The sequence below is a fragment of the Gavialis gangeticus genome, unplaced genomic scaffold, assembly GCF_001723915.1.
Source record: "Gavialis gangeticus isolate Ggan-Ray unplaced genomic scaffold, GavGan_comp1, whole genome shotgun sequence".
Taxonomy (NCBI): domain Eukaryota; kingdom Metazoa; phylum Chordata; order Crocodylia; family Gavialidae; genus Gavialis; species Gavialis gangeticus.
In genome coordinates this window covers 160,896,281-160,910,499 of record NW_017728992.1, presented here as the reverse complement: position 1 = coordinate 160,910,499, position 14,219 = coordinate 160,896,281, and the positions used below count along the sequence as shown (strand labels likewise).

The 14,219-nt window shown below is 38.9% G+C and overlaps 1 protein-coding gene across 4 annotated transcripts in view; it reads right to left on the bottom strand.

Moving 5' to 3' along the window:
- The window catches only part of VPS13B (vacuolar protein sorting 13 homolog B), a 1,046,600-nt gene that overhangs the window by 165,638 nt on the left and 866,743 nt on the right, over nt 1–14,219 (bottom strand). For all 4 annotated transcript variants that reach the window (XM_019527996.1, XM_019527995.1, XM_019527993.1 and 1 more), the window contains one exon: nt 9,060–9,467. In XM_019527996.1, coding sequence (XP_019383541.1) covers nt 9,060–9,467 — 408 coding nt within the window. The remainder of the gene's footprint in view (nt 1–9,059; nt 9,468–14,219) is intronic.

The following is a 14,219-nucleotide window of genomic DNA, read 5'->3' as shown; positions in this document are numbered from 1 at the left end:
TATATTACTCCCGTCTTAAACTTCAGATATATCATGTCACAAATGGTTTGAACGGTTGTGCTGGATTCTCCATAGGTATCCTTTAAGAAACAGCTGCAAAGGGAACAAGCTTTGGACCACAGCTATTAAAATAACTATATGGGGAAATGCTGCAGTTAGTTTAAAAGTCACCAGATGAAGGAAGTGACTAAACAGCAGCAGCAAACAAACTGAGACAATGAGTTAAGGACAATTTTCCAGAAGAGATTTAGTTAAAAATCTACTAACTGAACTGGATTTCTCATTAGTGTGGAACAGAATCTTATGATGGTTCTTTCTCCCCAGGAGAACAATACTTGCACATTACCAATTAACAATTCTTTGTGGAAAGAGAGGTTTTTCAGCACTGCGTGAAGATACAACATGTGGGCTCTGTAAAAACATGAGATGTATAACACACGGTAAACAGAAAGTAGTGATCTTGAACAGGCCAAATCCTTGAATTCGTCATTAATAAACGTCCCCCTGCATTCAGCAGCTCTGGCTGCTAGAAGCCTGTTTTCTTCAAGTACTTCAAACACTAAAATCCAGGAACATTTATTATTTTAATCCACTACAGGCAGTGCTTGATTTAACTTTATTGGTTGTGGTGGTGGTAGTGGTTATAGTGGGGGTAAAGCTATGTTCTTTTACACATCATTTCAAAAGGGCTTAATTATATTTTATAGCTTGGGCCAGGAATCCTGCTTGTTTTGTGTCTAACAAGGTTCAAATGAAGTTCAGGTAAGTGATGAATCAGAAGAAAAGTCTGAGATGGTTATCTATCTGAAATAAACTCATCTCCCTTAAAAAAAAAAAAAACAAACGCTGGGCAAGTACATCATGTCCATTATATTACTGAATAGTAAATAGCTTGGAAATCTCAAGTCAATTGCTGACTTGATACTTTCTCTTCATGTGGTTTGCCTAAATACAGCAAACAGATTTACAGTTTGCTGTATTTAGGAAGCATTTCATTTTTGTTTGACAATTGTCCTATGTATAAAACAATTTACAATGTATTTGCTAATAACTAGAATAGAGTACAATAGAGGAAAACATGTAATGGAATAAGAAAATATTAAATAGAGTGCGTGGCTTCAATTCTTGTGACAGACTTTGGGGAAAATACTGGTTCTACAGAAATCAGTTGCAAAACTCCGATCACTTGAGTAAGGCCAGGATTTCGCCTACTATGAAAATTGGACTGGTAATAAAATTAAAGACAGAATATCATCCAGCTACTTTCCTCTAATATCACTTTTCATCTCTGGATATCAAACGATTTTGGAATGGTAGCTAAACATTCTTATTCCCATTTTATAGATGAGACAATGGAACAGTTCCCACCTCACATTTTTAATATTGTCCAGTAATTTTGGGTACCTTAAATTTTAAGTACTCAGGACACTTGAGGGTTGATTTTGAGAGGTGCTTGCTTAACACCTACATATTTTGTTGACTGATACAGTGTCAAGTGGTCAGAGCAGCTATAAATCAGGCCCTGTGAACCTTATATGGGCATTCAATAACTGACACACTCCATAGTGGACAACTGTGAAAATATAGGTCTGATAATATGCCCAGAGTCAGGTCTTCTGTCACCACCATCCCATGCTTGATCCCAATGTTTTATTAAACCCAGTACTGTGTATGAGATGGTTATATTTTTAAGAAAGTAAACATTCCATAGAAAAATATAAAATGTAAAATTAAATAAATCAAAACTATTACTCCACTGTTATACAGTTTCTGCTGGATGCATATGCTGTAAAATCACCATTAAGAGAATGATAGAGTTCCTACTATAGTCATACAAAGCATACGTACCTACATACCTAAAATAATTCCATTTTACATAGTATACAATTGCTTTGATAATGAAGGTAGTAACTGAGATTTCTAAAACAATGATGTTTGTTCTAAACAAACATAAAATAGTTTGATTCTATTCCACTTGGAAGTCATCCACGCTTTGGAGACTGAACAACATCATTTAATGGTCCCACACATTCAGAACACATTGTCTTAACTCAGCAACCTACAGCTAATTTGCAATTTTTTAAAAATAGACATGCCAGTTCATCAGTAGCAACTCTGAACCCTGTTATAAAGTAACAGTAGGGAATCTGACCAGGATTAATAGTGGTACTCAGTCCTGGGATTAGGTGGTGTCTTGTTTCATGGATTTTAGGCCATCTGTTCTTCCCTCCTACATTTTACTTCTGCAGAACTATAAACGCACCTCCACCTCAGGGACTATAGAAAGGAATTAGAATTCTTCTGCTTTTCATTATCACAAGATTCAGTAACTCATTTCATTGTCAGGATAATCCCCTTTTACTCTTTCTTTTGCGCTTGCTGGGTATGCCAAAATGACAAATAAAATCCCAGATGTTAGAGACCTGATGAGGTCTCCACCTTTTCTTGAGTGTTGGGTTTAAGCTACTTGGGACATGGTGTCAAAACTGACAGGACCCTGATGCCCACACCCAATATTCATTAAGGTTTGTTAGTGATTTGTATAGCTGTCTACAAGCTGTACTTCCACCTCAATCCTCAGTGGCCATTTAAATATGTAGTTTGTCCTCTGGCTTTTACTGACAAAGAATTCATTTCCTATTGTTCAAGTGTTGGAAAGAGTTTATATTTCTTTCTAAAAGTAACAAAGGTCTTCTGGGTGTTGTAAATGGCTTGTTACTGCTGCATATTATTTTAGGTAGTCATATCTAATTTAATGTTTTATTTCCCCTTAGGCTAACTTGCATATCTGCAGCATCCAAAGGCTATGACAACGCCTTAGCAGAGTTTTCTCAAGAGGGTTGGTTAACTATGAAATGAAAAGTTTGGTCTCTGCTGTATACTGATTGATATACATGAAATCCACATTTTATTTTATTTATCTTCATAAAAGTGATCTAAAGTACGCTACATTTTAATGAATCGGAGACTAGTAGATATATGTTCAATTTTCACGCAAAGAGGACAAACACTTACTTTTTTGCCCCTTACTCACATGCTAAAATAATTATATCTGCAAAAAGAGGTGAAGGGTAGTGAAAGTTATTTATGCTACAACACTTGTGCTATGCAGAACACAATTAATTGGATCCTTTATGGTTGTGAGTCTCCCCACTCCCACCCCATAGTTTAAGACACTGAGCAGAGTCCTCTCTCATGGGCTCCCCAGCCCAGAGCAGGTCAGCAGTGTTCTTTCTTATTTACTCTATTTTATCTTTTACCTCAGCAGGTAGTGCCAATTTCAGGAGCACTCTAAATGACCTGTGACACATGTGTGAGGCTCAGAGTTGCTCTTGCTTTCTAGCTTTCATTAGTGAATTGTAAGGATTTTTATCCAAGCTTAATGACATGCACCACAATGCTACAATAAGCTATGCATCTCAGGTGTAGTGCTGAGTTCCTTCAAATCCCACCAATTCCCATGGGATTAGGTGCAGATTAGAGCAGTGATTTTTAACCTTTTCAGACTCAATGTGCCCATTGAAAAATGCCAGCTTTTAGTTTTCACTCATTTTTTTTATTACAGAGAAGCAGTAGAGCAATTTTCTGCTGAAAAGAACTTAGAAGAATCATAACAGGTCAAAAAGTTTTTGACATTATGGATTTCTATTTGCAATCTACGAGTTTATTTTGTTAATCATGTTTCCACACCTAACAATGCTAACACTGCATGGTATCCGGTGGAACCCTTGAAAGGATCTCAGAATATCCCACAGTTGAGAATCAGTGCTGTAGAGAATACCCAACATCTCATGGGATCAGTTCCTAGGACTGCTCCTGAACTGGGGTTTCCTGGTTGACATGTCAAAAAAAACTGCCAACAAAATACCTGAGCAAACTCACAATATTTACTATTTCAACAGGTAATTCTATATTTTCCTATGTATAACTGGTACAAAAGTGGTAATGTAAAATGGCTACAATTAAATTTAAACTTACCTCCACTAGGATTTTAACTGATGACTTTGCAAGTCACAGTACCATAACTTCCTTTTACTTAACTAAAATTAACTTCCTTTTACTTAACTGTTAATGATGTTTGCCTGCAACTTTTTGCAATATAGTATGCCATATTCTATAATGATATTATATTACTAAAACTAGAATACTCAGGACTTAGCCACGAATGTACAGATAATATAAATATTCTAACAGAAACAGGAATCATATTGTTACAAGTCACAGTTGTATTAAAACCTGCAGCATTAAAAAAAATTAAATCCCTTGAAACACTAGGTTTTAGGGCTGTGTAACATTGCAACAAGCTAAGCAGAATGGAGGTTTTCTTAATTAGGTCTGAAGTAGCTGTACTTGCAGTGTATGATACCACTGCTTCCATTTTCTTCTGTTAAAACGTGAAAAAAATAATTCAACTGATTAGCCACTGTATTTTTCAAAAGTCATGAACTTTCTTCCTTAGGAGTGGGAAAAAAAGTAAAAGTAAAAAGGTTTTTAGCTTGCATGGTTAAACTGTACTAACTCTAAAGGTCTAGGTCTTGGGGGAATAATAATACTTCTTCAAAAATTATAGATGGCAAAATGCTTTGTTCATCTAAAGTAAAAACCTAAAGTCATTACAAAAGGTCATAAGATTTGTTTTCTACCCATGAGGAAGGAAAAATGCCGACAACACATTCCCATGTGTGTATTTCTAAATAATTCTTAGCACATAGGATTCCTCTAGCATTACAAACCAACTTCATCTCCTATATTAAAACTCATCTGGAAAAAAGGCCGTTTACACTGTTTATAAAATACTGTCACATAAAATGTGTAAAAAAACATATTTCACTAAAAATAGCTTGCGTAAGTAAGGGATTAGAGTAGTTTCTACTGCTGTAATTGTTCCTTTGTAGTTTTTTCCATGATGTTTTTTGAACAGTGTTTTTAACTATGTTTATTAAAGTCAGCACATCAAAAAAGATCAAAGAGAAAGCTAGTGAGAACCAAAGAAACCCCAAGTGTGTTGTGTTGTCTCACTCGGGAGTTATGCAGATTCAAGTAAACAAGTGCAAATTGTTGAGGTTTTAATGAAAATTTTCTACAATTATTGAATCTGAAGTCATTCTATATAAAAACATCTGTACAGCAGATGGCTATACTGTAAAAAAGGCAAGCAATGCTCCTTTTCTTCCTTGGTTTTAACAGTACATCTGAGATGACTACTTTTGTCATTGTGCTCAGTTTGGTTCAGCAAATAATTCGTAAAATGCAGCTGCTACAGATGGTCACAATAGTTATATGACTGTAAAATCAAAGACACAGTAAAGTATTTGCGTATTAGTTTCATACTATAAAAAACTGACATTAACCCTGTTCAGTTCAAAAGGTATATCTATGAAACTTTTAAAGAAGAAAAATAATGAAGAACTGACATATATTAAATACTCCTTGCTCTCCAAAATCGGCTTCTGTCACAGCTACTGCATCTTAATTCAGTTAACTTACATGATACTTTTACATTTAATAAAACAAACCTTGCCAGTAATGCAGTATTTTTGTTTATTTTGATTACCCTTAAGAAAAAAATAACAGGTAAGTTCCTTCATAGTATTTTAAGCTTCTTTCCTAAAGTTACATTTCCACTAGGAATGCTACCAGCACTTTTCTTTCAAATTAACTAAAAAATACCTTTACATTTATTAAATATTAGTATCAAATACAGCTTTTTGTGTTTTTGAGTTACTGAAACTTAAAACAATTTTTCATTTTGCCATATTGAAATTTGTAAACTTGTGTGTAGGTGCATTCATTTTTCCTATTACAAAAACAGAAAGATACATGGGCTGTAATTGGAGGATCATGAAAGAATCTGTTGATCTCTATGTACTGCTTGGTTAGGGGCGTTTTTCATGTTAAATAACTAACTTTGATTTTTTATTAGATTTCAGCACCACTATCACGTTATTTAATACTGCTGGCAAGACTAAAAACACATTGAAGACTTGCGTATTATTTGCAGCATTTAAAAAACAAGTCCGTCTTTTGGTGCTGCCCAGGAGGATTAAGAAGCATAACTATGCAGCAGAATGCGTCTGAGGCTTAATGTGCAAGTTAAGGTAAGTTCATCTTTAAGGAGGATGCAAGCTCTAGGGTAAATGATATACACTGCTGAGTTTGCCAAATTGCTATATAGTGCAGTGACTGAGAGGACTTGGCTTTGATATCTAGAAGCTTGCTGCGGATACTGTAATGTACCATAGGAAGGTTTAATGTACAAGTGACAGACGGGACGGGATGGAAAAAAAGAGGATCAGAACACACAGAGAAAGCTAAAACTATGTAAAGGATATTAAAAATGCCCTTTACTCTACTTGATTGCAGCTCTTTCCATGCTAGGATTGAGATATGATTGGAAAAGCGTGGGAACGCATTCACTGTTCCTTTTTGTACCTCACTTTATTTACGGATAAATCAAGAATTTCAGCCTCCAGCACTTTCACAGCCTTTCATGTTCTATGAACCTTAAATTTTTCATTTTTAACTTTTAAAACAATAAAAAGGCACTGAAGCTTGTTGGCCTGAGCAGAACTTTTCTGATGAAAAAGAAATAAATCACCTAGCTTGGCCCAAAACTCATACTTCGCAACTTCAAACTACTTTCTTTATCTCTTAAGCTACTCTGTCAACTGCCTGGATCTGGCTCACTTCCAGAACCTGTAAACCCATGATTCTCAACCAGGGTGTTTTGACATCCTAGGGTGCCTTACGATCCTTTTAAGGGTGCCATGGATTGCCACACAATGTTAGCACTATTAAGTGTGCAAACATGATTTACAAGATAAACCCAAAGATTTAATGCTTTTAACACTATAGATTCTTGACCTGTTGTGGTCTTTCTGAGCTCTTTGCAACAGATTATTATTATTATGAGCTCTTTGCAACAGATTATTATTATTTTTCCATAGTCAGAATATGAGTTTTCATGGGTGCCTTGAATCTAACAAGGGGTGCCTTAAGTCTAAAAAGGTTGAGAACCACTGATCTATATGTATCATCTAATTAATTTTAGTAAGAGACTAACCAAATAGCTTATAATATAATTCAATAATTTCTCAAACCAAAACTTATGTTTGGTGTTTTCCCAATTTTATTTAAAGTGTGAAATTCCTCATTTTTTTATCTCACATTTTACAGTACAGAAAATGCAGTCACAGTTGAAAGTTTCATTTTTGGCTTGTGACTTTTCCTCCTGCTGAGAAGAACCAGTGTGTACAAATTTAGATGTTTATATACCTACAGTAGAACTCCCACAAAGAACAACTACACATTTTAAAGTCATTAAGGCTTATAAATAGTAGAGTTTTCAAGTTTTTCTCTTATGTATGCAGAGTGTGTTATCAGAATGTCTTGTCCCTGTAGGAAGTATTTATCCAAAGATTATGGTAATTGATAATAAACTCTACTAATAAATAATTATAGTGTTTTGCATTCATATATCAATACATCCATGGTTCTCAAAGTACTTTTCAAATACTGTTAAACCGTATAAAATCCCTGACAGCTCCAGGAAGTACCAAAACTATTTTTGCCAGTTTACTAATAAGGAAACTGAGTCAGATTAATTATTTAGTTCCAGGTCACACAGTGAGCCCAAGGCAAATCCAGAAAGAATGTACAAGAATCTAGTACTCAATTCTACTTATTGTGTAATGTGCAAAACAGAATAGGATAGAGCAAACTTTGCTTTTCTAATACTGATGAATTATTGTGTAAAAATTATAGTTCTAAAACTTATAATAGACTGGGAACCAAAATTCCAGTCCTCTTAAGGACACTTTGTGTTGTATAAGCTATGAAAAGGCTGGAACTGCTAGTGGGAGGTTCTTGCTGTGTAGGGGAGGAAACACTGATTCTTGGAGGAGGTATGTGTGTGGGCTGGCTGAGGGCAGTACAAACTGGGGAGACAGAAGGGCAGAACTGGTTATACTCAAATCTCTATTGGTGCAGGGAGCCTTATGTCAGCATTATAAATTAAGGATGTCCCCATGTAGACCTGGATCAGAGGAGTGTAACTAGATTACTGAATCCTATTCCCCACCTCATGCACAGTATTAAGATCAGATATACAATCATGGATTAAGCACACTGGATTCTGCTACAGATCTGCTGTGTAACCAAGAGCAACTTAAAACTCTGTACCTCACTATCCCCATTTTAAAGGCCAGGTACTGACATTACAAGGAAACTGGTATAAGTGACTGGAAACCAGTCTACACCTGTAACCGAACAGAAATTCAGCATACTGGTTTAAAAATGGCAGAACGCAGTCTAAGGTAGACCTGGATCGATGTCGTATCAGATTTTATTCAGTTAGGTTAGACTGGTCTCTTGAACTTCTGTATGAGATCCCCTACTGACTCAAGTTAGGTCACTGTCCACTTGCATCCCACGCTGCTTTGCAGCTCTCCACTAACCCCCATCCCCCCTAAGGGAGGTGCACTGCTCCAGCCAAGCAGCTAGCCAGCCCCATACCAGCAGAGAATCTCTCCCCAGCCCCGCATCCTGCCTCTGGCCAGATGAGAGCCACAAGGGTGGTGGTGGAGGGGAATGGAGGATTTTCTTGCACAGACCCAGCTCAGCTCTCCTAGCTCCAAGCCAGCACTGAATCTCTCTGCTCCTCCAGCTCCTGCTAGCTGTGAGCTAGAGCCTGATGGGGGTGGAGGACAACGTGGGATGGAGGCTTCTGCTGCATAGACTTGGCAGCCAATTGGGGTGGCCCACAGACTCAGCAGCCAATTGGGGTGGCCCAGCAACTCAGCTGCACTTGGCAGTGGGGAGCTCACTGGGGGTTGTGCAGGGATGACTTCAACCTGGTGGCCTTGGTCAGTGCAGGCAGCCTGCATGCCCCCGCACCAAAGAGTGAACGTGTGTTCTGTTGTTTCCCAAATTAACCTAGGGTGCCTGTAACTTAGATTGCTTCTGCCTCAGGCTTTTTGAACAGCTGTACCTGGTCAAAATGAGTAATATAATGTCACTTACAGAAATAAGTAGCAATATATATTTTAAAAATATCTTACCTGGAGTTTTATGCCCAGCTTTGATGCACAGGCTTCCACTGAGGTTTGATAAAGATGCTGACAGGCAAGGTTGATTAGGGTGTGGAACGGTCTCCAGAGAAACAACCAATTGAACAGTATGAATGGAAATTTTTTGAAAGCAGGAAACAGCTCCCCACAACTTTTCTTGGACAAAAACCTTTTGCCCTTCATCAGCATGTACTACAGGGAGAGGATCCTTTATATAGGACAAGCTGCGTGCCGATGTGTCATCTTTGCTTGGAATAGCATCGGTTGATACAGAAGTCTCTTTGCTGGTCTCATTATCATTTGGATTCATGATTTTTTCTAGAAAATTATTTATTTGATCAAGTTTGACAAAGCTCAAGTTTGCTTTCAATGGCTTTGATACATCCACATTGATGTCAGCTGCGGAAAAGAATTAAGAAAGGCAAAAACATTAACAAAAGTTGACATACTGCAATTATTTTAATACAAAAAATGCCTTTTAATTTTAAATCTAGCAAATACGTATAGCAATATTTCTTCTAGGATTCATTTATGTCACTGTATCAATAGTAAAACACAAGAGAACAGCTTTTCCCTAAATAAACTGGCTTTGACGAATCACTAAAATTGTTAAAGAACAGTGACCACTGTTTATGATTTGAAGGAAGGAAACCTAACAAACCTACATTTATTTCCTTGTATTTTTTCAGGCATCACCATGGACTTCTGAAAACAGAGACCTAATCTCAGCATGTGGGAGGATAAGTGTATAAATCCTTGTCCATCACAATGAAATATACTCCTCCTTCCCTTCAGTTTTAATCACGCAAATATAATGTATATAAACTCTGAAAACCCTCAAGCCGACCATGGAAATTTTCACCACATTTAAATAAATAGATAATGTATACATTTTTGTTTTTCTCTCAGTGATCATGTAATAATTCTTAATATATTTTTGTGCTTAAATGTGAAATACAAAACAAACTTAGATTTCTTTGCTAAAGTACTGGAGGCAGAAGACAGCACACAAATAACCTTTTAAAATATAGTTTTCCTTTCTGTAAAATCCTCGTAATATTTTCTGGTTGGCTTTTCTTGCCTTCCTTTTTTGTGTCCTTGTGTGAAAAGGTATTTAGCAGAATTTGCAGATTTGTTGGACTCTGCCAGGGCCACACTGTGCTATAGCCTCAACTTGCAACCTACGGGCTGCCAACTGTGCACGTTAGCACCTGTGCCATCCCAGCCCCCTCTGGTTAGCTGAAAATCTCACAGTCCATCATTATGAGGACACTCAAATACTACGGAATGCACCGGTCACAATGAAATTTCTGGTAGTTGTGATGCTGCACTCTAGCAAAATACCAAGAAGGTTACTGCACAGCTGCCATGTCGAATTTAGCTAAAAATTATTTCTGTGTTACTAAATGCTTCTCACAGCTAGCTGGTGATGGAATTCTGCAGAGACGTCTAAGTTTAATTGGTTTTAATTTTTGCTTTGAAATTCAGCTTTTACTCAGTACTAAAGCAAAAGCTTCTTCCTTGGGAGGGGAAAACCTTTTTCACTTTGCTGGTGTTTGCAGCTGCAGAACAAAATCTGATCACTTTCATTTATGCATCTAAGCTGTACAAAATGTTAACAGTAAATGCAGCACCACTTGAATCCACATTTACAATAAATTCACACTGGAGACAATGTTTGTTGGAAAGTTCACACAGGCTGATGAACCTTTCCATCAAAACTGGGCTAAGTCTCAAATAATTCTGAAGTAACTACTTGTGCTTTTTACTCAAAACCACGTGAGATTTGTGGTGCAGCCAGATGAACCTGACTCCTCTGCTCTTTATGGTCAATAGAACTTTCTGTTGCAAGTCAAGGGGAAGGTTGAGGGCCTTACACTCTGATCAGGAATGCTTAACATTAATAGAGATGGCAGTGAATCTGAAGCACATGCTGAAGGGCGTCCTTGACTGTGGGCCTTAGACACACATCCTTAAAGTTATTCCACAATGACAAGATATATACTTGCTACTGGCTGGGTCAGACTTCAATGATGTCTATAGGGAGAAAGTTCAGGATCTGATACAAATAACATTTTCTAAGAAAAACAGTACTTCACTGGCAGGAGTTAGCTTAAAATTAAAGCTAAAGAACCTCTAACACTATTTGAAAAAATAACTTTCTGAAAATATTTCCTTTTGTGCTTAAACTTTCCATGTTAAATTGAAAGCTAGAGCAAATGCTATCTGAGACTGGGAAATACTAGAGAGGCACATACAGAAGTCAGAAAGATGGGCAGAAGATAAAAAAATAACACCCTGCCCCCCCCATCAAAAGAAAAAAGAAGGAAGGGCATGCTATGACTGTAAGGGGTAGATTTTTAAACATATTTAAGTTCCTAAAGAAACAGATGGCGTGATGTAGCTGTGATGTCCCAGGAATTATGCGAGAGTCAAGATTTTCATGGGTGAAAATTTTTTTTGGACCAACTGCATAGCAGGGATAAAGACAACCCTGCATTATAAATCTTGTCTAACTTTATCATGACCATGAAGTTGGTTCAATACAACATATCACCCACGAAAATCCTTGCTTCTCCCATAGGCTAGGTACAGACATTAGACTTTTACTAGTATAAGTGCTAGGAAACCGGTTTAAACCCTTAGCAGTACAGATGTTTAGTGCACACAGACTGGTTTAAAAGTGGCAGAACCCAGTCTAAGATAGACCTGGATCAATGTGTACTCAAACTTAATCAATTTAGGTTAGATCAAAGAATCAAACTTCTGTACCAGATCCACTAACAATTCACGTTAGGTTGCTGCTCGCCAGGATCCCAGGTGCCTTTGCTAGCTCCCCCTCACAGTGAGGCATGCTACCATTCACCCCATGCTTGGCTGCTCAAGCTGAGCACCCAGCCAGCCCTGCTCCCGGGCTGTCAGGGTGCCTATACAGTATGCAGCTAGGCTGCTCCAACATGATGCAATTACAGTGCGTCAGAGCAGATTTGATTAATTGAGTCTGCTGGGGCATGGTAATTACTGTGCTCCAGCAGATTCCAGTGTCACGTGTTGAAAAATGGCACTTTAACTTTGATGAGCTTTAGTTAAATCACCCCCAACATGATTTTTCAGTGCAGGGACGCTGATACACGTGATGCTCTGAGCACTTTATTTAGAGTGGCAGAGCTGCTCTAATTAAAGCGCCCGCCTTCCCCCCCGCTCCACACACACTCCTGGAGTATGTGTATAAATACCCTCACAGAGCCAAGTCAGCACAGTGGCGGATGATAGCAGCGGGGGAGAGGAAGGGGTGCTGAGCTTCTTTGGGCTCCTTTGGTTGTACTTGCTTGCAAGGGGCATAGGGGTACTTGGGTGGGTGTGTGGGATCCCACCCAGCGCCTATGCCCTACACAAGTGGGTGCAACCCTAGGGAGCATGACTGAGCTGCAAAGGATGGGCCAGCTGCTTGCACCTGACAGATGCCTGTGGCTGATGATGACAGAGGAGGGGGAGGGAGGTGTGCTCCCTCATACCCAGCAGCCAATCAGGGTGGCCAGGTCTGAGCTTGGCAGTCTCCGGCTGTCTGGGAAGCCCACTTGTAGGCAGCCCGAGTGCCACCCAACCTGCTGGCCATGGTCAATGCATGCAGCCTGCATGTCGTTCCCCAGCCCCAAGGGCAAATATGTATTTTGTTCACCCCAAAATAACCTACGCCACTTGCAGAAACCTGCATAAGCTTTACTGATGCTGCCTTGGGCTTTTTGGATGTCTTCACTTAGTCATAAAGAAGCTAGTGGGCACTCAGTGGGATTTTCTAGAGCACTGAGATGTCTAACTTCCCTGGAAATCAATGGATCTTAGAAGCCCAGGTGCTTCTGAAAAACCCATAGGGTACCTACCTATTTTTAGGTACATAAATATATCTAAAAATGTGGTCCCAACACTCAATCTTTACAAAATTCATCATTCCACCCCTTTCATTATGCAGAGGGAGAATGACAAATCAGGTTACAGCCTCATGCGTCAAGAGCCCCCCAAAGCAATGAAAGAAAAGACAGAAAGAGACGTTCTAAGTAAATAAACACATTTTTAAAAAAGTGTAAAAATGTGTGTGCAATATTTTCCAAAACACCTGAGTAACTCTTCCCACTGGGATTTGGATTCATAAACTATTAAGGCAGTTCTGAATTTTTTAACCTATTAGATTAGCTTTATGCATCTACATAATGGCTATATAGGATGAAATTAAAACATGTTCTTTGTACAACTCTGTAAGTAAATATTAAATGTAAATGGCAAGGAGTAACCTCATTCATATATATTTCACTTCTTTTTCAATATCACATTTGATATGATTCTTAATGCTAGTATCATATTTTATAGGCATAAAGTATAAATGTGCTATAATACTTATCTTGAACACAAGTGACACACTAAAAACCTAGCATGAAGTGCATAAGAGAGCCCTAAGGAACAGATGAGGAATTGTCCAACAATGCTCTGTTGGGTTCTTTAAGATAAAGACAAAAGTGCTAATTAGGCCAACTAGGACTGAGGTGCACTGGCAGCACTGGGTAGGGAAACTTGCATAGGACCTGTCTCAGTATGTCTGTACTTAATCAGTGCCATTAGTCACTTAGGCTAGGAACTGATATTCAAAATGCAAGAGCCTGATTCAATCTTTTCAGTTTAGTCTAACCTGCCTAGGTTGAACCAGTTGGTAACAGGTTCAACATCAACAGGACAAACCTTCTCTCTGGACCGATGAACCGTGAGCACATGCCTGAAGTTGCTCAGGCCAGGAGCCAGGGAGTGCTAAAGCATGCCCTCGGCTGCAGGGAAGCTGTGTTGGGAGGGGCATGTCCAGGCTGAACTGGCCAGGGAGGGGTTTCATTCCCCCCCCTCTATCCCACCAGCAGGGGCCTGAGCTGGGTCTGCCAGACACTCCCCCCTTGCTGCTGCAGCAGTGGGGCACCATGGCCTCTAAGGCAGATGGGGGCAGGGAGGAGGTTGTCTCCCCTCTACCCCTATTGGCAGCTGGGTCTGACTGCTGTCACTGCCACGCTTGCTCCCAGTGGCAGAATAAGCCCCCTGCTGTCCCCTCTGCCAGACACCGGAGGTAGGAGGAATAACCCCTGTCCTTGCCCCCCTCCCTTAAGGGCCCTGCCC